This window comes from Panthera onca, chromosome C1 (genome assembly GCF_046562875.1).
Source record: "Panthera onca isolate mPanOnc1 chromosome C1, mPanOnc1 haplotype 2, whole genome shotgun sequence".
Classification (NCBI taxonomy): Eukaryota; Metazoa; Chordata; class Mammalia; order Carnivora; family Felidae; genus Panthera; species Panthera onca.
The window spans coordinates 63,773,564-63,799,008 of record NC_138346.1 but is presented as its reverse complement, the minus strand read 5'-3'; the positions used below and the strand labels follow the sequence as shown (position 1 = coordinate 63,799,008).

The following is a 25,445-nucleotide window of genomic DNA, read 5'->3' as shown; positions in this document are numbered from 1 at the left end:
TCCTACTAGGCTGTAAGTTCCCTGAGATCAGGAATTCTGTGGTTTATCTTTATGGTTTGCATAGAGTAAATCCTCCAGAATACTGGTTGAACATAATTATGTTACATTCATATTCCTGGGAATATTCCCATAATCTCTTGTTTAGATGGAGCCAGGAGGGTTTAGGATTTAATAGCAACAAAGGACCTTAGCTATTACCCAGAGATTTGACAGTTGTATTATAGCAAGGGTGTCTGTTCAAGGTCATAGTAAGTAAGGGGCAGAACGAGTGCTCGAATCTAAGGGTTTCAACATTTAGTCTCTTATCTTCACTATACTGTACACTAAGTGTCTCTCATGAGACCTCAACGTTCAATTCAATAGGGTTCAATTGGTTCTAATTACTCAGGGCTCATTCAGAATGACTGGAGGGGAGCTATTCATGGCCCCAACTAGTATTTAGGTGTAAACTGGATTTAAATTCAGTTTTTTAGTTTGAATCTTTCTCGAGCTATTTTGGATTTTTCTTTGTCTTTGTTTTTATGTGCAGAAATAACCTCAACAGAGCAAGATAATTCGTTCTAATTGTATCATTTTTCCTTATTGATCCATAGATTGTGACATCCCTCAGTCTCTCTTTTGGAGGCCAAATAGCCCTAGCTCTTTTAACTCTTAAGGGCCTACAAACAAAACTTTAGTATCCTGGCTATCAACTGTTAATGATCATATTTGATAAAATGTTACCTATGGAAAAAACATGCTACCTGTAAAAGCCCATCTTAAGAGACAAAATGTATCCAAAATAACTGAAAACGTGTCTCCAATTATTTAACTTAGAAACAAGGGTTCTATTATCCAAAACTCACACATACATTAAGACCTCCTACCAACCACTTACTCGGAAAGTCTTGTGTTCAGCTCTCCCACGGAATTGCAGTCAAACCATCCCATTTCCATTCGCATTATTTTCCTAAAGGAAATTTTTCTCATATTCTGTATCTGATGAGCTGCAGCAATCACCCAAAAGCATACCTGAAAATGAAGCAAGGAATGTTTGGCATTGCAACGTTAAAAATATCCGTGGATTCCTTCTCTTTCCAGAAGAAAACGCTTTCAGTATGAGTGCTGAGAGAAAGAGGAAAGCGATTCGCAAAATGCCGCGTCATGGGAGCTGCGGTGTGAGCCGAGGGCACCTGCTGCTTGAAGCGGGATGAGCAGAACAGCTGCGGAAAGGGAAGCCGAAGGTTCGGGTGTGAATTTGGCTTTGCCACGTGTAGCGCTAACCTTACTGAGTTCCACTGACTGCATAAGTAAAGGAAAGCTCACAGTGCCGAAAAGAAATTCTTGCTCTAATTTTTGCATGCCGTTTCTGAGTGTATTTTTCCCGAGAGCCCTGCCAACAAGCATGTTTGTATAGTTTCCAGGCTATTGGACAATGATTTTCAGAGAAAGTAAGACAAAAGTTATGACATAAGCAGGGAATCTACTGATAGTTTTCCCCAACCAGATGTAGTCGGGTTGTCATCAAAATGCCCAGTGCCAGAATGAGAGAAACTGATTCATTTCTTTTTACAGTGAACATGAACTTCCTGGAATTCTTGAATGAATGGAGATTGAGGGAAATAATTATTTTTTTTCTACAGAAGAAGGCAAAAGATGAAATATTTTTCTTCTTTAATAAGGGTTAAGCATGGGGCACCTGGGTGGCTCAGTCAGTTAAGGTCTGACTCTTGATTTCGGCTCACGTAATGATCTCTCAGTCTGTGAGTTCGAGCCCCACATCCAGGCTCTGTGCTGACAGTGTGGAGCCTGCTTGGGATTCTCTCTCTCCCTCTGTCTCTGCCCCTCCCATACACTCTTTCTCTCACTCTCTCAAAATAAATAAACTTAAAAAAAAATAAGGGTTAAGTAACTCCAAGCCCTCCCATGGCTTAAATCTAGAATACACTCTAGATTCAGTTGACAGAATTTGAGTTGGAATACAGATTGGTGAGATTTTAGCAATGAAAGAGAAAAAGAAAGTCAAGTTTGCTTTCCTCCAACTCCTCATGCCTGCCTTTCTCCAGGGTGTTCATATTCTCATTACAAACACATCCGCAATTGCCTTTTTTTTTTTTTTTTTTTTTTTTTTGAGTTTAGAAGAAAAGATAAAGTCTAGGGGACACAGAAGGACAGGGCATTGAAATTCAATGTCTATTCATTCACCATCTCTCTAGGCAACTGCTTATGTTTTTCTCCCCATCTGAGAGCAAGAATCCTTCCCCATTCTCTCACCCCCATCTCCAAGTAAAACTGTAGTCCTTAGGGTATCTGAAAAACTTAAACGTTAAAGAGAGGCACCTGGGTGGCTCAGTGGGTTGAGCGTCAGACTTCTGCTCAGGTCATGATCTCACCGTTCATGAGTTCGAGCCCTGTGTCTGGCTCTGTGCTGACAGCTCAGAGCCTGGAGCCTGCTTCGGATTCTGTGTCTCCCTCTCTCTCTGCCCCTCCCCTGCTCACATGCTGTCTCTCTCTCTCTCCTCTCTCTCTCTCAAAAATAAATAAAAACATTTTTAAAAAATTTTCAAGTTTAAGAGCGTACTTTGCATTTCATTGTAATGTATTTGAACCCAGAGGTTGATCTATAAATAAAATGAAGGCGCTACTCACTTGAATATATCCTGTGATGAGTACTGACAAAGCGATTCCAGCATAGTAACTGGCAAATTTGATCATTTCGCTTTCAATGTCCAGCAACCTTAAAAAGAAGGGGAGAATATTAAGATTCAGAAGTCGCCTCAGGTTTACCAAAGATAACATTTGTGGGTACAGAGGAATTTAAAATATAAAATACGGGTAAGCCCTCTTATCTATGTAGAATTATAATTCGATCTAACCAAATCTCTACATAGACCTCATGGTACCAATCCCAGCAAAGATGCCTACCCCCTTCATCTTCATAGGCAGAACTAACTCATTGGCAGCTGCTGGAAGCCAGGGGCAGTAGATGGCAGCCCAGGGCTCTGTCCATAGAGTCCCTCCACTCATGCTCATTGTGCAGTGATGGAGCAAATCACCAGAGAAAGGTTTTATAAAGCCAGACAGGTGTCCGAAAAGACACTGGTGAGAGGTGTGGGCTATAAATCAGGAAGCTTACTGTACCTCCTCTAGGAATCTAAGCCACCTTTTCAGCTCTTCCATCTCAAAGTGACATTGTGAAAAATGTGTGTGTTTCATCATCCCAAAGAAAGAGAAAAACACTTATTAGCCCAGGCCTTCTGCTGACTACAGCGCATGAAGTTTCACTCTCTGGCACGATGTCTAAGATGAACCCAAAGAACTTGTAGAGAATAGCTAGAAAGCCCTAAAGCATTTTTCCAGCACAACTATCACGCTGTGGCACACAGGGTTTGGGATTCACAGGGGCAGTGAGGGGAAGCAAAAATTATTCTGAAATTGCTTTCAGAAAATAAAGAATTTTATAATTAGAAAATTAACATAGATTGGTAACAGTTCTGACCCTTGAGGATGCTCTAAATGATATCAAGTCCATTTCTTCTTTTTTTTAATGTTTATTTATTTATTTTGAGAGAGAGAGAGAGAGAGAAAAGAGAGAAAACATGAGCAGGGTAAGAGCAGATGGAGAGAGAATGAGAGAGAGAGAGAGAGAAAAGAGAGAGAACATGAGCAGGGTAAGAGCAGATGGAGAGAGAATGAGAGAGAGAGAGAGAGAAAAGAGAGAGAACATGAGCAGGGTAAGAGCAGATGGAGAGAGAGAGAGAGAGAGAGAGAGAGAGAGAGAGAGAGAAAGAATCCCCAAGCAGACTCCATACTCAGCACAGAGCTGGCACAAGGCTCAATCCCACCACTGTGAGATCATGACCTGAGCTGAAATCAAGAGTCAGATGCTTAACTGACTGAGCCACCCAGGTGCCCCTTGAGTCCATTTCTTTAGAATTGGAAAGCAGTGTCTTCAGCAGAGATGCTCTCATCCTACATGCTTTCTGCTTCCCATCAGGCCTTCCTCTTATGACCCAAGCTTGAATTGTTCTCTCCCTCTACCGAACTTGGACCAAGTGTTGAAGTGCAATTTCTTTAATTCAGAACAAACTATGATTCTGCGACAGATTTTAATTGCCATCTTGCACTACTATTCAGCATCTTTATTGAAAATATTTGTTTGTTTTGCTAGATTGCAAGCTACTTGAGGGCAAGAGCTTGGTTTAAGCTGCTTGCTCACACTGCCTGAACCCTTGTACAATACCTTACACATAGCAGACCCAACACCGCAGTGTTTCTTCATTTTGCTTTGACTTTTAAAATACTTATGAGGAAGGGATATAATTGCTTTGGTCAACCCCTCTGATAATCTCCAAACCAGCTAATATGTCTGTTCACCACATTCCCAGTCTTTCATGACGGTTGAAAGGGAACCCCAAGCACGGACAAGAGCTAGAAAACTTACATCCACAATCGGAGGCTCTCACAAAAGTTAAGTATCTCTGTACAGGGTATGTAGTGAAATATTGTGAGGAAAGACTTCTAAAGGACCAGTTAGTCCATATTGCTAATTTTCTGTTTGTGACATGAAATTTGGGTGTCCAAAAACAGACAACTATGAGTATTTGTCAGAAAGTTTTACTTAAGATTTCCTGTGGTGCGTTCCTTCTCCAGACACTCTAAGCAGAGGCGATAAAAGGTGTCTCTGTCATGAGAGACACAGCTGCCAGTTACAAACAAACCTACTCAGACTGAAAGTACTGAGCACAGACCCAGCTCCAAGATTTATTGCGGAAAACTCCCAGAGAATTATATCATTAGGGGATGGTGTGGATAAGCACATGAGTAGTTCATGATTCCGTTCACTCTTGAAGCAGCCCAGAGATGAATGGTTAACTTTTTTATTTTATTCTTGGGAATAAGAAGTTATTAGGGTTTTACTTGAGAATATTTCTGGAACAACAGAACAGATCTATCAGAAAAAACTGCTAGGAAGGAAAAGAGCAGGCTGCTTTGGTTCCTTCCAGTGCACATCAAATTTTCTTCTATCATCTGGTGGAAAGTTTTCTTGTGGCTGTAAAATCCTGGAAAGGATTCTTTAAAGTGTGGGGGTGATTTGGACCACCAAATGGGCGCCTTTCTTTTTAACAGCAAAATTGACATACATTTACTAGAGTAAATTCAGATTCCCTTGGTTCATTTGTTTAAGGGAGAAGAGGGCAGAAAGATGGTAATTAAAGGGGAAAGGTAAGAGATATTTTACAAATGATTAAGATATGAGGGATTCTTACCTTGCCCTTTATGAAAAATAAATTCACCATAAAATCAAATTACTCAATTTATACTTCAAGGTTTCAGATTTACTAAACCCAGAGGGTTTTCATTTTCAATACCTAGGAGGTCTTTATGACAGGGGGCATTGCTTAACACAGAGTCTTCCTTTCAATGGTTTTCATGCATGGTAGACCCAGTAGTACTGACACTGTAGAGTGAACATCAGTGGCAACTCACAACTGACCACCACAGGTTGGCAGAAATGTGGCCATGTCCTACTCTCAGAATGATGGAGGCTCTGTATTGTTTAATGCACGGGACATCAACCTGTGCACAAATGGCTGATCACTGAGTAAAGCTGCTCTGCAGAACACCCATACACGATGGCTTACTGCCAGAATGGCTAGAGAATCTATGACAATTTCCAGAATGGCTAGAATTCCCTTTCCGAGAATCTGACAATTTTTTTTTCACCCAGGAAGCCATTTGTTTGTTTTTCATTAAACTTTTCATTTCGAGGCAAGTGTATATTCTCATGCAATTGTGAGAAATAATACAGAAGCATTATATATGCCCTTTGGCAATATCTTGCAAAACTCTAGGACAATATCACAACCGAGATGTTGGCATTGATGTAATCAAGATCAGAACATCCTCATCACCCCAAGGATTCTTCATGTTGCCTTTTTTACATCTACACATGCAGCCTCCACTCCCCCCTTAACCCCGGGCTACCACTCATCTATTCTCTAGTGCTATAGGTTTGTCATTCAAAGAATATTATAAAGTGGAATAAAGAATATTATGTAACTGGAATCACACAGTATGTAACTTTTTGGCATTGGTTGGCTTTTTTTCACTCAGTATAATTCTTTCATCAATTATTTGCTCCTTTTCATTTTCAAGTACTATTCCGTGATATAGATGTATCACAATTTAACCACTCACCCATCGAAGGATGTCTGGGTTGTTTCCAGTTTTTGTCTGTTACAAGTAAAGTTTCTATAACCTTTGTGTACAGGTTTTTGCATGAACGTTAGTTTTAATCTCTCTGGGATAAATCCCCAACAGTAGAATTGCTGTGTTATATAACACTTGCTTGCTTATTTATTTATTTATTTATTTGCCAAACTGTTTTCCAGAGTGCCTGCGCCATTTTGCATTTCCACCAGCAAGGTATGAGTGATCCAGTTCCTCCACTTCACCACTATTTGGTGTCATCACTATTTTTATTTTAGCAATTCTGATAGATTTGTGCTGATGTCTCTTTTTGATTTTAATTTGCTTCCCTAACCGCTAATGTTGCTGAGTATCTTTTCATGTGCTCATTTGCCATCTTTATATCCTTAGTGAAATATCTTTTCATGTGTTTTCCCCATATTCTAATTTGAATTTTTCTAACCACTGAGTTTGGAAAGTTCTTTATATTTTCTAGATCTTAGCCTTTTGTTAGATATATAGTTTGCAAACATACTCTCCCAGTCTGTAGCTTTTCTTTTTCATTCTCTTAACAGGGTCTTTTGCAGAGCCAAAGTTTTTCATTTTGATGAAGCCCAATTCATCAGCTTTTCTTTTTATGGACTGTACTTTAAGTGTCAAGTCTAAGAGCTCTTTGTCTAGCCTTAGACATAAAAATGGTGAGCTACACATTTTTCTTTTTACATTTAAGTCCATAATCCATTTTGAGCTATTCTGTATATGGGTTCATTTCTTGCCTATGGATGTCCAATTATTTAGGCACCATTTGATAAAAAGTTTGTATTTCCTCTCTTGAATTTCTTTTCCACCCTTGTTAACAATCAGTGGGACATATTTGCACTGGTCTATTTGAGTTCTCTATTCTGTTCTTCTGTCAATACAACACAACCTTGCTTTAGCTATATAACGTATCTTGAAATTGAGTAGACTGTTCCCTCACACTTTATTCTTCTTTTTCAAAGTTGTTTTAGATATTCTAGTTCTTTTTTTTTTTTTTTGACTTTTCATATAAATTTTAGAGTAATCTTGTCTCTATATACAAAAATATCTTGCTGAGGGGGTATAGCTCAGTGGTAGAGCATTTGACTGCAAAAATATCTTGCTGAGATTTTAATGGAAATTTTATTAAACCTGTATTATCAGTTTGGGGGAAATGAGATTTTTCTTATACTGAGTTTTCCAATTCATTAACAATATATGTCTCTTCACCTGTTTAGATCTTTGATTTCTTTCATCAGGATTTTACATTTTTCAGCATGTAAGTCCCATATATGTTTTATTAAATTTACAACTAACTACATTTTTTAAGCAATTTTAAATGGCATTATGTTTTGAATTTTGGTGTCCACATGTTCGTTGCTAGTATGCAGAAATAGTACTAAATTTTGTATATTTATTTGGTATTTTATGACTTTGCCAAACTCATTTACTGGTTCTAAGATATTTTCGTAGATTCTTTGGGATTTTCTATGTCCACAATAATAGCATCTTCAATATAATTGGGTGTGTTTCTTCCTTTTAGGTCTGTATTTTGTTTTCACTTAAAATGTTTTTGATTGTAATAAAAAATACGTAACATAAAATTTGCCGATTTAACCACTTTTAAATGTATACTTCAATAGTGTTAAATATTAAATCAGTATTCCTTTCCTTCCTTATTGTATAGGCTAGAACTTTGAGCACTGTGTTGAATAATAGTGGTGAAGGCATATATTCGTACCTTGTTTCCAGTCTCAGGGAGAAAGCATTTAATCTTTCACTTTTTTTCCCTTACTTTGTTTTTATTTTTAAAAAAATTTTTTAAATGTTTTTAATGTTTGTTTTTGAGAGGGAGAGAGAGAAAGAGAGACAGCATGAGAGGGGGAGAGGCAGAGAAAGAGGGAGATAGAAAATCCAAAGCAGGCTTTGCGCTGTCAGCTCAAGGTTGGACATGGGTCTCAGGCCCGCCACGAGAAGATGATGACCAGAGCCAAAGTTGGATGCTCAACCAACTGAGCTACCCAGGCGCCCCTCAATCTTTCGCACAAAAAAGCTGTGGGACTTTTTTGTAGATGTTCTTTCTTAAGTTGAGGAAGTTCCTTTCCATTACTAGTTTTCTGAGAGTTTTTGTTATGAATGGGTGTTGAAATTTTAAGTGCTTTTTCATCTTCAGTGAAGATCATCATGTGGTTTTATATATTAGCCTGTTAATGTGGTAGATTAATGTGTTTTTCTAATACTGAACCACATGTGCTTCTCTAGAATATACTCTACTTGGTGTGTAATTCTTTTTTATATATTGTTAATTCTATTTGCTAGTATTTTGTTACCATTTTGCATCTATATTCATGAGGAATATTAATCTGTGCTTTTCTTTTTTGTAATATTTTTGTCTGGCTTTTGGATCACAGTAATACTAGCTTCATAAAATGAATTAACTACTCCTTCTTATTATCTGGAAAATATTGTATAAAGCTGGTGGTATTTTTTTTTTTTTTTTTTTTGAAACATTAGGTAGAATTCTCCAGTGAAATCACATGGGCCTGGAGATTTCTTTTTTTAGAGTTTTAAAATTATAAATTCAATTTCTTTAATAGGGCTATTCTAATTATTTGTATCACATTGGGTGAGTTGTGGTAGTTTGTTTTTGCAAGCAATTGGTTCATTTTTCTAAGTTGTCAAACCTATGTGTGTAGACTAGTTACAGTAGTTCCTTGTTGCCCCTTTGATGTTTGCAAGGTCTATAATAATATCTCATTTTTCACTCCCAGCATTGGTCATTTGTGTCTTCTCCCTTTTTCCTTTGTCAGTTTTGATAAAGTTTTGCCCATTTAACTGATTTTTTTTCAAAGAACTAGATCTTTGTTTCAGTGATTTCCTGTATTGTTTGTTTTTATTTTTATTATACCCTCTCATCTGCTTTCGGTGGACTTATTTTGCTCTTTTCCGAGGTTCTTAAGTTGGGAGCTTAGATGTTTAGTTTGAGATGTTTCCTTTTTCGTAATGTATGCATTTAGTGCTATAAATTTTCCTCCCAGTACTGCATGAACTGTGTCCCACAGATTTTTACATTTTGTGTTTTCCTTTTCATCTAGTTCAATTTTTAAACTTTTCCCTTGACACTTCCTCTTTGACCTATGAATTGTTTAGAAGTGTACTGTTTGATTCCCAAGAATTTGGGGGGTTTTCCATTTATCTTTCTGTTACTGATTTCTAGTTTGATTCCATTGTGGTTAGAGAATTCACTCTATTATTTCAATTATTTTATATTTTATTTCAATTATTTTATATTTATAAGCAAATTGAGGTTTGTTTCATAGCTCATAGGGTATGGTCTGTCTTGGTATGTGCTCTGTAGGCACTTAAAAAATGTGTATTATGTGGTTGTTGAATGGAATGTTCTATACATGTCATTTAGATCCTGTGGCTGCTGGTATTTAGCTCTTCTGTATCCTTGATAATTTTATGACTAGTTGCTCTTTCAATTGTGGAGAGATGGTAGTTAAGGGTTCTACTATATTTTTGATTTGTCTATTTTTCCTTTCTGTTCTGTCAGTTGTTGCTTCACAAGTTTTGCAACTCTGTTTGGTGTGTATACATTTAAGATTGCTGTGTCTTCCTGGCAGATTGACTTGTTCACCTTTGTATGATGGTCCTCTTTGTCTCTGGTAAATTTCTTTATTCCAAAATCTAATTTATCTTATATCAGTATAGTCATTTCTGCTTTCTTTTGACTAAGGTTTGCATGAAAAATATTTTTCCATGGACTACTCAAACTGTTTTTATATTTTTATTTCATTTTATTTAAGTAATCTCTACATCCAACATGGGGCTCAAACTCACAACCCCAAGATCAAAAGTCACATACTCTACTGACTGAGCCATCCGAGGTGCTGTCAAACATTTTTTAAAATTCAAAGTTGATTTACCTGTAGTGTTTTTGAGTATATCTCTTTGTATAGCTTTTTTAGTGGTTGCTCTAGGAGTTATGTTATAAATATATATATATATATATATATATATATATATATATATATATATATTGCTTATTATAATCTGCTAGTGTCATTTTACCAGTTTGTATGGAGTGTAAAAACACTATCTCCCTTTATATACCCTTATTCTCCTCTGCTAATACTATAATTATCTTTAATATTTCCAAATCAAATTCACATCAAACAATGTTACAATAGGATGATATCAAACAGTGTTGGCAGTTTTTACTTCCACCTTTAAAAATAAGTCAGAAAACTCAAGCGGAGGAGGAAAGTCTACTATGTTTACCCATGATTTTGCTTACTATGTTCTTCCTTCTTAATGTCCAAGATTATTTTTATTATTTCCTTTCTGTTCAAAGAGCTTCCTTTAGCCATTCTTAAGTCAGCTGGCAATAAATTCTCTGAATTTCCCTCGTCTGAAAATGTCTTGATTGTCTCTTCCATGGAGGTTGTGATGAATGTCCTGACCCTCTGATCCCACGCAAGCAGGCAGGGAGAGAGGTTTCTCTTTACAGTAGGGGTGCTTCAACTCTCTACATATTCTTCACTGATACCACAGAGGTGGGGTGGGAGACAGACACAGCAGGGGCTCAGTGATACCAGGTAAAGGTGGAAGCCTAGGCCCAACTCAACCTTTGCTAGCATGGGTAAGTGTGAGGTTATGTAGTGTTTTTTGTTTTTGTTTTGTTTTATTTTCCTGTGGTGTTGGCTTGAGTAGAATAGTGATATAGTTATTGCCTGAGATTTTTCTGTTAGGCTGCCTCTTTGTGGTCTACTATCTAGAAAGAGCATAATTTTATTAAGTCCTTTGTGGTTTGTGCTCACTGGTTTTTCCAGATTGCAGCTTTCCCAATACCCATATGTGGTACATATGAGGCCTAAAAATAACCCAGGGAACTCACAGTCATGTCATGATTTGAGTCCTGAGAACTCTAACCTTCTTTTATCCACTTTTTAGACTACTATGTTTGTTTTATATGTAATGGATTAAATAATCCAATCAAACAGCAGAGATTGTCAGACTGGATAAATCTAAAAAACAAACAAACAAACAAGCTCCAACTGTAGACTGTCTACAGGAGACACATTTTAGATTCAAAGATACGAACGAGTTAAAAGTAGGATGGAAAACGACATGTCACGGCAAAGAGCAACCATAACAAACCAAGAGTGGCTGTACCAATATAAGACCAAATAAACTTTTAAAAATTGTTATTGGGAATAAATGTTTTGTGATTATAAAAGGACCAATCTATCATAAGATTATAACAATCAGAAGATTATAACAATTATGAACATATATTCATCTAAAAACAGAGTTCCCCAATACATGAAGCAAAGTCTGACAGATTCAAGAGTAGAAATAGGTAGTTCAATAATAATAGTCAGAGATCGCAATTCTATACTTTGCATTGGATAGAATAACCAGGAATAGAAGGCTTGAATAACACCACAAACCAATAGACCTAACAGAAATCCTTTGAACATTCCATTCAATAACAGCAGACTGCATGTTCCCCTCAAGTGCACATGGAGCACTCTGCAGGATAGACCCGTGCTAAGCTGTACCAATCCATGCTACAATATGATGAACCTTGAAAATATTATGCCAAGTTAAAGAAGCCAATCACAAAGGACCACATATTGTGGGATTCCAGTTGTATGAATTGTCCAGAATAGGCAAATCTACAGAGCCAGAAAGTAGATTAGCGGTTGTCTAGAGCTGAGGGGGGATGGGAGATGGGAGAGTGACAGCGAAAAGTTTCTTTCTGTGGTAATAAAATTGTCCTAAAATTGGGGCGTCTGGGTGACTCAGTCAGTTAAGCATCTGACTCTTGATTTTGGCTCAGATTGTGATCTCACGGTTATGGGATCAAGCCCTGTGTCGGGGTCTGCACTGACAGCTTGGAGCCTGTTTGGGATTTTCTCTCTCTCTCTCTCTGTCTGTCTGTCTCTCTCTGCTCCTTGCCCACTCTCATTCTCTCTCTCAAAATAAATAGACATTTTTAAAAAATATTCTAAAATTGATTGTAGTGATAGGTGCACAACTGTAAAATACAGAAAACCATGGAATTATGCATTTTAAATTGGTAAATTTTATGGTGTGTGAATGTATCTCAATAAAGCTGTTTTAAAAACTGTATGGTTTTACAGTGTTTAAATTCAACACAGTGTTTGAATGCATACACTAAACGTACATTGCTAAGAAAACAGACCAAAATCCAAGAGAAGGTACAGGCTGATTTCTACTTTGACACATTCATATGTGGGGGAAATAAAGAATCATATTTCCCAATGGCTGTGGTAGTCAGCCTCTACAGAGCCCCTAATCATTCTTGTCTCTTGGTTTCCACACTGCTGCATAGTTCCTTTTCAAATTGTACCAGGGTTGGTCGTGTGACCAGTAGAAGATGGCAGAAACGGACACCTGGGTGGCTCAGTGGGTTAAGTGTCTCTTGATTTTGCCTCAGGTCATGATCTCATGATTCATAAATTCGAGTCCTGTGTTGGTCTCTGCCACTGACAATGCAGAGCCTGCTTGGGATTCTCTCTCTCCCCCTCTCTCTGTTCCTCCTCTAGTCTCTCTCTCTCTCTCTCTCTCTCTCTCAAAACTAAAAATAAACTTTAAAAAAAGAAAGAAAATGGCAGAAATTATGGTATGTCACTTCCACAATAAAACTTTTGGGCTTTGTGGCTTTTGTTTGAATTTTTACACTTTAATTGGATAAAAGAAAATAAAAATAAGCTGCACTGTGGTATTTGGACTGCTTGGATTTCCCTTCATTCATCATGTTTCATTCTTTTGCCATATTACTTGACTATTCTGAGCAAATAAATTCTGATAAGCTGTTAAGGAAGCTTGATGTTCCATAATACTTTTCAGCATTATTCACTGAGAGCTGTTTGGAAGGCTTTGCCTAAAAATTCCACCCAATGAATTACAATTCATATGTAGAAACCAACCAGTGAAATGAAAAAGCAAAACCAGCTTCTACCAATAAACATGCATGCTTATGTTGATAAGATCATGGAGCAACCCTGTCCAAGACCTGTACACCTATTATAATAGGTAGAGAAATTTTACTTTAACGATATGCTTTTTCCAAGAAGGAAAGTTGCAAAAGAGTTGGGTAATTTAGGAGACACGTTAACTACTTACAGTAAGAAAATGTCCTCACCCTTGTCTTCTGCCCCACCCAAGTCCATTTTCACATTGATCTTAACTAACGCCAAAGCTAAACAAACATTTACTCAGAAGAATAAACAGTAGTCCCATCAGTGACCATAGTCACTCACAATTAAAAAGTATTCAACTCATCAAAGGAGTAAAGAAAAGGCCTGAGAAGGGTTGGGATCTACACAAGTTCAGATACCCATATGAAATTTTTAAAAAGGACAAATATCCATTTAATGTTTTGCATCACATGAATTCAGCAGAAGCCAATGAACTTCTGAAAGCCCCTATTTGCTCTGCACAATGTGCTCACCTTTGAGTATATAATCCAGTAAGAATGAATAAAGTATGACTAAGGGATAGCCATAGGAAATTCTTTTCTAATGAATGTTGGTGATGCAGACGTTAAAAGTGGATTCATTCTTTAAATCATCTAGTAAATATTTATAAGCACTTGGCATTGTGGATAAGTCTCAAATTTTAGCCCCTCTAACATTTATTTCCAAATATTAAGGCATGAAGAGATATGCCTTCAGGAATTTTCCCTAGAAAATTTTACCTTTATGAGTGTTAATGATTTGGGTCAATGTACATCATATTATAAGTCTGAATGCATTTTTTCTGAAGAGGGAGGCAATTAACATTACATTTTGTAGCCATACTACTCAATTCATTTTTGTCCTCCAACATAAATGAAAGACTTTTAAAAGATTGTCATTGACAACAGCAACTCTTTTATGCAAACTGTTCCAAATTTAGAAGAAAAACATGTATTTAGGCTTTAGGAAATTTATTTCTCATGAGTAGGCTTATTATTTTTTAAAAGGTAATTCTGCACATTGTATGTTGTCCTATATTTTTCTGTCAAGCACTAACCAGTTGTTACTACGTATTTATTTCAATCGTCTTTGATTTAATGATGATTTTACTGACTAGACCTAAATGCCATGAAGATAAGGACCATGGCTCAAGATAACCACTGTATCCTTGAGGTTTACAAAGTTCCTGATAGGTAGTTGGTGTTCAAAAAATTTTGGTTGAATGAATGAGTGAATGAAAGACCCTAACAGTAGATAATATTATGGAAGAGTATCAGTGATGTAGGAGGATTAGTTCATAATCTAAATCAAACATGTAGGGGTGCCTGGGTGGGGTTCAGTTGGTTAAGCATCCAACTCTTGATTTAGGCTTAGGTTCAGTTCGTGAGATGGAGTCCTGTGTGGGCTCAGCACAGACAGCATGGAACCTGCTTGGGATTCTCTCTGTCTTCCCCTCCCCAGCTCTCTCTCTCTCTCTCTGTCTCTCCCAAAATAAATAAACAAACATTAAAAAAAACAAACCAAACATGTAGAAAAAATTTTAGATGAAGGTAAAAAATGTAATTTTGTTCGAGGGAGCCCCTCCAAGTGTCTTCCAAGGCAAGATGTGCCCTGCCCTTGGCTCTTGAACCTGAGTGTGTGACTTCATACATGCAAATGAGCTTGTTCTGGCCCTGAAGCAGTGTGAGGCTCACTGCAAAGTCCATGCTATGATAGTGAGTCAACACTGAACACTATGGACTCACTGATTTCGGGCTAATCACAAAATGAACAGTAGCACGGTGAGTTCTGGCTAATTCTGCATGGCTCCCTTCTGTTTGCTGCAGCATCACACAACTCTTGCATAGAAACTCAACTACTGAGACCAGGGGCCCCTACTCCAAGTCTTGTAGCACAACAATGAATTTCCCATTATAAAAAGAAGGCTGAGGATCAAATGGAACATTAGCCACAGTCACAGAAGCTAAGAAATGGAAAGTAGTTAAGTGACTAACAAAAGTCTTGAAAATGAGACGTGAGACATGACAAAGACTCAAATAAAATTCATGGCTCACTTCCCAAGTATATTGGTAGTGTTCATCCTCAAGCCTATAGTCTACCAAGTGGTTAAATTTGGGTGTCACATTTAATAGGCAATTTCCAGTTCTATTTTTTTGTTAGAATTTAAAAACCTGGTAAGATAGGAAGAACTTTAGGAGGGAGTAATTTGTAGAAATACAGGTTGAATTTATGTTTCTGTTTGTTCTATTCTGGATATCAATCCAGTTCAGCTAATAAAATCCCACTTACACATTTTGAATTATAATTCAACATATAAACAAAAAAGGTTAAACATAAAAAATAGCCTACCCACAACGCGTTCCATTTGTCATATTCTGGTTAAGGGAGCTGTTGATCCATACTATGGTGTTGTTTACACATGCTTTTCCAGGGATCTTGAGTTCTTGTAATTCAGTGTCATAGTCAATAAAAATATCTGTCATTGTGCCAAAAATGAGGAGCAGGACTGGATGGGATAGTCCATGGAGAAATGCACATAAACTTCCCACAAACATCAGCCAAATGTCAGTCGTTGAAGAAAATCGAAACTTGAAAAACAAAGGATTCAGAGATCATCTATGGGTGAAAAGCAGGGGAAGTAGGAGGACTATTTAATTTTAGTTACTAGATTCTGATAAATAGTATTCAGCACCAAATTTTATGGGAATCATCTTCATTGAACAATAGAGTTTTCACTAACTATATAAAAATAAGTGGTATATCAATTATCTAAGACAGTAGACTCTTACATTTTTAGTTTGTTATTTCTTTCCTAGTCTCTGAATTCATTCTCTTTACCTCAAGAACTGACTTCAGTTCTTAGGTATTGATTCACAACATAAGTGGGAAGTGATCAATGGCATTGATGAGATTGCCATGTAGAAATATTGTGTGGGGCATTCACCAGTAGCATAAATTGGCTCCCAGAACTGACACTGACAAAGAAGAGTGCCTATTTTTGCCTAGAAATGTCTCTACCTTGTGAAAATTTGGGGTAAATACCTACACTATGGAATTTATATAGATGTCATAAGAGTAAGTATACATAATATAGTTACTGTGATAATTTTCCTTACTAAAATAATAATTATGGGCTTAATGGTTATTTTCCAGGACACTTTTCTGATCTACCAGATAGGATTTATGTGTTTAATTAGCGATATATTTCTAATTGCCATTCAGCATGTTATCCCATGGACAACGTTTATGACTGAAAACGTGAACACTGTACTTAAAAACCTGCCAATGACTGAAGATTTAACACTCCTCCATGATCTGAACAATTTTCCATTGCAAAATTTATGTCAAAAATCAGCACAATTTTATTACCAGTTGAAAGAAGCTAACTTGAGTGCTGTCACCTTTTTTCTCATCTTGTAACCTGAGGAGAGAAACATATGGATTTATAGACCATCCTTTCCAAAACAAAGAGAAATTCTCCATAGGTGGTGATTTTATGAGACATCCTTTAGTAAGAAATAAAGTCCCCACTGACTGAGAAATTCTTGCCAAACCGGGCATCCTAAAAACAAACTTTTATTTTTCAGATTTACCTCTTCTAGAGATTTTGGTATAGCTCTATTTCAAGTTGAGCAGAAAGTCAGTGAGGTTTTTCTGAGAGATATTGAGAGAAAATGAAAAGTCTCTATACTCCCAGTTTATATTAGCAATAACTATTGGATTTCATCCTTGACCCTCAGCCTGTTTCTATCACATTTCCTTGTGGGTAAGTGGAGGTGGTTGGATTAGCTGCTTTAAAGCTTCCTTCTAGCACTTAAAAATTTGAAAACTACATTAAATAGTACCTATACGATGGAAAAGTTTTTAACAACTCCTATACTTCCCATAAAATCATATTTCCTTAGTATTTCTTACTCATTTCACTTCTCATAATGTTATATCTAACCCATATTTGACCTTCTCGACTCCAGGGATCTCTACTTCACCTGAGTCATCCCTCATGGATACACCCTGGACCTTTCTTTCAACAGAAACTACTCCCTTGACACTCTGGGACTGACGATGCATCCTGTTTTGTCACTTCCTTTCTCCTTCTACACCATTTTGTCATCTCAGTTGTGATCTGCAGTTCCTTAAACCCTCATTAATTTTCAATTGCTAAAAACCTGTCAAGATTGTGCTTCCTTCCCCATGCATCCCAGCTCCCACTGCCACCCATTTGGACCACACTCTTACCATCATCCTCAATCCTTTTCCCCACCTCCATCTTTGGAAACGCCCTCATCTCTGCATCCATCCACTGTTTGCCCCTCTCCACCTGAAACCAGGCTGTGGGGCCTGAAGAGGTTCAAGACCACCTCTTCACTGTGTAAACTGATGCCAACACATGCCATGCCTAGCAGTCAGCTGCCCTGACGTTCCCCTCCAGCTCACAGTAGAATCCCAAGTCTTTGCTGAAAAGTCCAAGGCCCTCCACGGTCTGGCCAATTGGCTCTCTGACCTTGTCTCTTCCTACTGCACTCCAATTCTCTCCACCCGAGCAATCTGGCTTCTTTGCTGACCTTTGTTCATGCCAAATTTATTCTCATTTCTGACCATTTGGACTTGTTGTTTCCTCCTGACAGAATGCTCTTTCTTCAGATACTTGCATGGCCAACCCCCTCATCTCCTTCAGATTTTCCCTCAAAAGTCACCTTCTCAATGGGACCCTCCCTGGCCAAAGCCTTTAAAATTTCAAATTTCTCCCCACATCACTTCATATCTCCATTCCATGTTTGCTTTTTTTTTTTCCTTAGACAGACAGTGATAGATTATCACTAGCTACCATGCTACGTGTTATATTTATTTATGGTGCTTATCATGTCATCCTCACTAAAATGTAAGCTCCTCAAGGACAGAGATTTTTGCCCAGTTTGTTCTTTTCTGTATCCTCAGTACCTGTAATAGTGTCTGACACCTGGTATGCATTTAATTAATATTTATGAAATGAATGAATGAATGAATGAGTATGGTCTCCATCCTTAACTCAATCCATAACACTGTACTTCATCTGTCTATAGACTGTTCCATTTCCCTCCACAGCTTTCTCAGACTTTCACTGTGATCTTCTCATTCTACATTACCACATCTAACAGAAAATGTTCATCTCCTCTAAAAACCAAAGAACTCACTCAACCTTCCTGTTGATTCTCTCTTTGCTGTTCATCTGTACCCACACCCATTTTCATCTTTTTTCCCTCCAGTGAGGAAAGTGTGGTTCCTCTAGGCCCAGGCTGACCTTACTACTCCTAGTCCAAAACTGCTGTTACCACATCCACCACCCCTCTCTGCTGTGAATTACTTAAAATTTCTTAAAGAGCTTCAACCTCTGCCTTACTACCACTTCTTTTTCAGGAACTTGCCTAGCACCTCCCTTCTGTCTTCTAAGTTAGACTCTATCTAATCCTACTCTCATGCCAATATATGATTAGCTGACATTTGCTTTATATGAGAATTTAAACTTTTAAACCAAAGAGAAATATCTAACAATTAAATTTTAGGGTTCTACTATTTGCCTATGGAAAGAATTTGGGGTTAAGGGACCTCCCCTGTGCTCATGAAATATTACTTGTCCAACTTCACCTCTGCCCATTTAGGTTAGAAATTCTATGATGTTTCTGGGTGCACAGGGGAGATTTGGACCTAATTCAGAAGGGATCTTCCAAACAGTTTCTGAAATCAAATTACAGCAATGTTTTTTGCTTGTTTGTTTGTTTTTTCAAATTACAGCAATGATTTAAAGAGAAAAAGAATGGATCACCTATACCATTTTATAGGAAATACAATGTGCATGAAAATATTATCTCTCTTTGTACCTTTAAAAGGAATATTAGGGAGTTAATCTAGAAAAGATGATGCATTGTTGAAACAGTCACTTACCTTGAATTCTTATCATTGTTATCTGTCAGGATAAAAACAATGTACAAAGCAGTTAATAATAATGACACAATGAAACATAGTCATTAATAATTTTTCTCTGGGAAAACATTCCCACAAATTAATTTCACTCATGGAACACTGCAAAATGACTATTTGCTTTTTTTTTTTTTTTTTTTTTAATTCTCTCTCTCTGTGTCTCTCATATTACACAAGATACCCTTTCAGGTTCAGGACTACTGGCTTGACTACATTTTTAGATATTTCTACAAGGTATGAGATATTGGTATTTTCTGAGCATCAACTGGAGACCAACATTTTTTAAGTTTATTTGTTTATTTTGAGAGAGAGACCATGTGTGAGCATGCACAAGTCGGGGAGGGGCAGAGAGAGAGGGGGAGAGAGAGAATTCCAAGCAGGCTCCACATTGTCAACATGGAGCCTGACATGGGGCTTGATCTCATGAACTGTGAGACCACGACCTGAGCTGAGATCAAGAGTCAGACCCTTAACCCTGAGACCAACCCTCAGACCCCTGAGCCATGCTAGCAACCCGAGACCAACATTTTTAAATTCGCTGAAGAAAATCTAATTTTTTTGAACTACCAAGTAAAATGGATATTTATTGTTTGGCTCCTTGGAAACATCAGAATTTATCTATTTAAAATTAAGACTACAAGTTAACTAGACAATAAGATGATGTTGACACTCCCATGCCAGTAGAAACCACAGGATTGAGCTGGATATAATTTTCCTCAGCTTAGGTCAGAGCAGATGGAGGGTAGGAAGTGAAAGTGGGGGTGCAGGGTCATGGGTGTAGGGAAGCAAAGGGAAAGGAGTTCAGGGTGCTAAGGTCAACCACCACCATGGGACAGCACATCCTGATTCCCTGACATTTTAATTAATGTAAGTAAGAGTAAAAAGGCATTAGAGTATAGATAGAGATCAACATCTTGGGTTTGGGAATCAGATAGAACTAGATTAGAATGATGGTTCCATCAATTATCAGTCATGTGATCTTTGCCAAGTTTAAAAAAATTTATTCAAGTCTAATTTTCTTCTTCTGCAAGATGTAAAATTATAGAATTCGTTTAAAAAAATAATAAATGCTTGGAATCACCTGCGCTCACTAGATGTTAGGTGCTAGTGCTACAGGTCCTCTTTCCCATTGTCTCATTCTAACCAGCACTGTCTTAGTATAGTTTCCCACTAAATTATTACTATTATAATCAATTATAACAGCTGAATAAAGGCAATAATAATAACCAATGCTGGAACCCTATTCTACTAAAAAAGAGGTATTTGTAGAGGAGATACTTTCATTTACCCACACTTTGTGCATTTTTACTTAGCACTTTCAGACATTCCATAACACAGATTCTGGAGAGAACTACAGATTTGTTGGTAAGAAATGCATCCCGTAATGGTTCTACATATTGTTGATTTTTCTCTGCCCCTTGAAACTTCACTAGCTTGTCTACTTTTGTTCTAACCTCTTTTTATATAAGAGACAGTAAGAGAAAAGGGCCACTTACATAATCTGTCTGACTCAAAACCATAATTCTCCTCTCCAAATTTCTTCACACTGCGAAGAATTACTGAGTCAGACATGGTAATTGCAATCTGCAGCCAATAGCCCTACAAAACAAAATAATCATTGCAATTATTTTTTCTCGTCTTAAACAAAATAGCCAAATGAAAGAACAATTTGGTACAAGAAATAACCTTCACTAACAATCTAAATCTTCACTAAAAATCATATTTTTAATTGGTTAATAACTCCATGAAAGAGCCTAATTATTAGGAAAAATAAAGCCAAACCATTGATTATGGCTTTCTCTATCTGATGAATGGATAGTTGCTTTTTATTTATTTGTTCTTTCTGCTCATTTTTCCTCCCTCTCTCCCTCCCTCCCTCCCTTTTCTTTCTTTCTTTCTTTCTTTCTTTCTTTCTTTCTTTCTTGCTTTCTTGCTTTCTTGCTTTCTTGCTTTCTTGCTTTCTTTCTTTCTTTCCTCCCTTCCTTCCTTCCTTCATGAGTAAAAATAAAAACCACTGGCACTACACAACCAACTGGTGACATTCTTGGGTCACTGTACTGAACCAACTACACCTAAATACTGGTGGGTAGCCTTCAGTGCTTCTTTGTAAATGCAACTCCTAGATCGAGGATATGGTGAGTCTGGCATGGACCAGAGGAACAGCTACCCACTCATTTTACAAAACAAGTGTAAACTTGACATCAAAACAAACAAGAATGATATAAGAAAAAATAGAATTATAATTACTTTTGAAAATAGATATAAAATTGTTAAATATGTTAAGTATAATTCAGCAGTTCATGAAAAAAACATAATGAACAATGTTGATTCCAGGAATGCAATGATTGTTCAATGTGAAAAAACTTGATCATTTTGATAGATGCAGAAAAAGTATTCAACAAAAATCAATATCCATTACTGATTTGTAAAATACTATAAAACTAGAGAAATCATTATCTGCAACTCCAATGAATAGATTTTGGGTAATGATTGGCAATGAACACTAAACCCTTTAAATGAGATACTGGCAAAGATTAACAATGCAAAGTATTGTGAAGATGTAGAGGGAAGACATTATGTTGATTCATTATCTCTCCTTAAGCTCCTCTTGGCTCTCACAATTTCTTGTACTTTCCTTGTTTTTGAAGACCTTGACAATTTTGAGGAGTATTGAACTGTTATTTTGTAGACTATCTCCTAAAGTGGGACTTATCTGATATTTTTCTCAGGATTAGATATGGGTTGTGTATTTTAGGGAGGAAAACCACAGAGGTAAAGTACCCTTCTCATGACATCATATCAAAGGTACTATCAATGTAATGGTACCTATCAACATGATTTTAAAAAATAAACTTTAAAGATAAATTCAACATTAAGAAATAGAGTAAGAAATATTATTTAATTAAATAGTTTATGAGGTCAGTAAAGATAAAAAAAACTACATGAAGCAGATTCAAAATTCTTTTATTCAACAACAAAATTTGCTCAGTATTTTGAGAATATATTCTCAATGCAGAGAATGCAATGTTCACTGGTTATATCATTTTTGAAATTTTAACAAAAATTTGTTTTTCAGAAAGCAAAGAAATTCTTTGATAATGAGAAAATAAATCTTCAGAATATTTATAATACTGAGTCTCCTAATTTTAAAATAAGACTTTAAAAAATCAGTCTTCAATTATTTTTTCCTGGCTTAGCTCTTCATTTAAAAAGGTTTCTTTCTACTGGTGTGCAAATATTTGACAACATTTAGACCCCAGTGGTGTAGTGTCTTGCCTGTGAACTTCAGAGTCTCACTGATCCTGTGGTCTCACTCCATGTTGTTGAAAACATTTTTTAACCTCTCTCCAGGCTCTGAATTCTCCATCATTCAAGTCAGTGATGGTGATGGTGATAAGATGTACCTTGCGGGACTAGTATGAAAATGATATGAAACTGAGTCTGTACATCAGCTGGTCCAAAGGGAGAAGACAGCTAAAGTTCCTTTTGGCTTTCAAGCCTAGAGACTCTCTCCCCTGCCCTACTTCCCACCCTCCCTCTGGGGTCACTTGTAGTAAGGCACCCTCTATTAAGGAAGAGAATGATGGTCAACCAACCTACTCTTTTCATTTTCCGTCTCTGTTCCTCCACCAATTCCGTACATTTGTTTTCATATTAGGTTTGTTTGCATTTTGCTTCTTTCTGAATGCAATGATTTTTGTGATCTCTAATTTACTATTAAAGGGTAATGTTTTCAAACACAAAAATTCACACATAGCATGGATTTCCTCCCTGTAGCATTGACCTGTAGCAGAAGACCACTGGGAACACAACTGTAGTTGAACAATCTGAATTTATCATTCATTGTAGTGAGGGAGAACACATGGTAGGGACCACAGGGTGTCTCAGTAAGAAGGTTTTAGGATGAACCTATCATAGGAAGTGGGCTTCAATTAGGTGATTTGGGAGAGGATTCAAGAAAGTAGGCATCTGCTCTAGATTGAATGTTGTCAGAAAGCCAGAGCAATTTCATGATTGGGTAAAGAAATAGTCACTTATATAGCAAGAGAGAGGGATGTTTGGTATTTTTGCACAATGACTTTATTTTTGCCTGTGCATGAGCAAAATTATAGACTGGCCTTGCTTTGTTTCATTTTTATCCTGGTTTCAGAGTGACTTTGTCTGAGATTGGTGGTATGGTTAATTTTATGTATCAATTTGAGGGGGCTAAGGGACGCCAGATAGCTGGCAAAGCATTATTTTTGGATATGTCATTGGTGGTGTTTCCAGAAGAGATTAGCATTTGAATCTGTAGATTACCCTCACCAGTGCAGATGGACATTATTCATTCAATCCTTTGAAGTCCTGAATAAAGCAAAGAGGCAGAGAAACCAAGGGCAGAGAAACTAAATAGATGTTTTTCTAAAAAAGACATACAAATGGTCAACAGGTACATGAAAAGATGCTCAACATCACTCATCATCAGGAAAATGCAAATCAAAACCATAATGACATAGCACCTCACATCTGTTAGAATGGCTATCACAAGAAGACAAGAAAGAACAAGTGTCGGTGGTGATTTGGAGAAAATGGAACCCATGTGCACTGTTGAGAGGAATGCAAACTGGTTTAGCCACTATGGAAATCAGTATGGAGGTTCCTTAAGAAATTAAAAATAACAACTATCAAATGATCCAGAAATCCCGTTTCTGAGTATATACACAAAGGAATTTAAAATAGGATATTGAAGAGATATCCACATTCTTGTGTTTATTGCAGCATTATTCACAATAGCCAAGATATAGACATAACCTAAATGCCCATCAATGGATATATGGGAAAAAAAGATGTAGTATATACATATATATGTATGTATTCACATATGTGTTCACACACATACACAGCATATTAAAAAACTATGTATATATACATGTGCATACAATGGAATATTATTTAACCATATGAAAGAAGGGAATTCTATCATTTGTGACAACATGGATGGACCTTGAGGGCATTATGTTCAATGAGATAAGCCAGACAGAGAAACACAAATATTGTATGACTATTGCCTATATGTGGAATCTAAAAAAGCTAAACACGTAGAAATAAAGAGTAGAATGGTGGTTACTAGAGGCTGAGAGGTGGAGGAATTGGGAGGATGTTTAAGGGTACAAGCTTGCAGCTGGAAGATGAGAAAGTTCTGGAGATCTAATGCACAACATAGTGATTATAGTTAACAATACTATATTGTATATTTCAGAATTGTTAAGAGGCTGTATCTTAAGTGCTCTCACCATAAAAAAGAAATGATAATTATGTGACATGATGGAGGTGTTCACTAAAGCTATGGTGGTAATCATATAGACGTATATGAATGTATCAAAGCAACCAGTTGTACACCTTCAACTTATGCAATCTTGTATGTCAAATACACCTGAGTAAAAAATTAATCGTTTTTTTAAAGGCAGTAAAGGAAAAATTAGCTCTTTTACTTTAGCTGGAACATCCATCCTTTCCTGTCCTTGCATACTAGAGCTGCTTCTTCTTGGAACTTTGGTTGGTTTGCTCAATCAGAAATGGAAGCTAGTTGCCTTATTTCTGCCCAGTTCAGGAGTGGCAGTGATGACTTTTGAAGGCCATTGTGTTGAAACAGTTTATTACTTGCATACACTCACAAAGACAATGGCATTTTTATAATGCTAAGTTTGGGAAAGTGCAATGAGATACCAAAATTACTAGAATGAGTAAACAAAAGCCTTGCTTGTGATATTTTCCAGGAAAGGCACTGTTTCCACAATGAGATGTTAGATGAATTGTCTCGTATCATTATAAATGTAGAATGAAACACTGGTATTATTAGACCATGTTTTTTCCTACTGGTTAGTTCCCTTTTTATTAGATAAGATCCTGGGAGGCATAGCAGATAATGGAGAATATCTTGGCCAGTTTCTGGAACCCTAGCAACACAGTGGGAATCTAGTTTTCAGTGATAAACAAGTTTGTTTCACAGGGTCACAAGAATGTGTCTTCCTCCTCACCTGGTACATTCCATGATTTAAGAAGGCTATGGTGTTTTGTCACATTATTTCTCCCCACTAATATAAGCAGATGTAATATCATCTAATTCTATTCCCTCAGCTGTTACCTATAACACCTAAATTAGAAATTTGGTCTTGAGCTTCCCGAAGCATGTGAAGGGTTCTTGGGTATAATATGATGCAGGAAGTTTTAATTAAGGTAACTTAACTTACAATAACAAAATTTTGCTTTAACACAAAAGAACTCAGAATTAAAAATAAGGTACCATGCATGCTATTTCATTTTTACTCT

General features: G+C 36.9%; 1 protein-coding gene across 4 annotated transcripts in view; it reads right to left on the bottom strand.

The window, feature by feature from the left end:
• Positions 1-25,445, bottom strand: part of ABCB11 (ATP binding cassette subfamily B member 11) — a 90,578-nt gene that overhangs the window by 60,346 nt on the left and 4,787 nt on the right. The window contains exons 2-7 of one of the 4 annotated variants that reach the window (XM_060621505.3): positions 20,633-20,735; positions 19,101-19,122; positions 16,551-16,602; positions 15,531-15,769; positions 2,629-2,716; positions 878-1,011 (exon numbers count right to left, since the gene is read on the bottom strand). In XM_060621505.3, the coding sequence (XP_060477488.2) occupies positions 878-1,011; positions 2,629-2,716; positions 15,531-15,769; positions 16,551-16,602; positions 19,101-19,122; positions 20,633-20,708 (611 nt within the window). In that variant the 5' untranslated portion in view covers positions 20,709-20,735. Of the gene's footprint in view, positions 1-877; positions 1,012-2,628; positions 2,717-15,530; positions 15,798-16,550; positions 16,603-19,100; positions 19,123-20,632; positions 20,736-25,445 lie in introns of those variants that run through there. The other 3 variants (XM_060621509.3, XM_060621507.3, XM_060621508.3) reach the window with 3 other exon arrangements.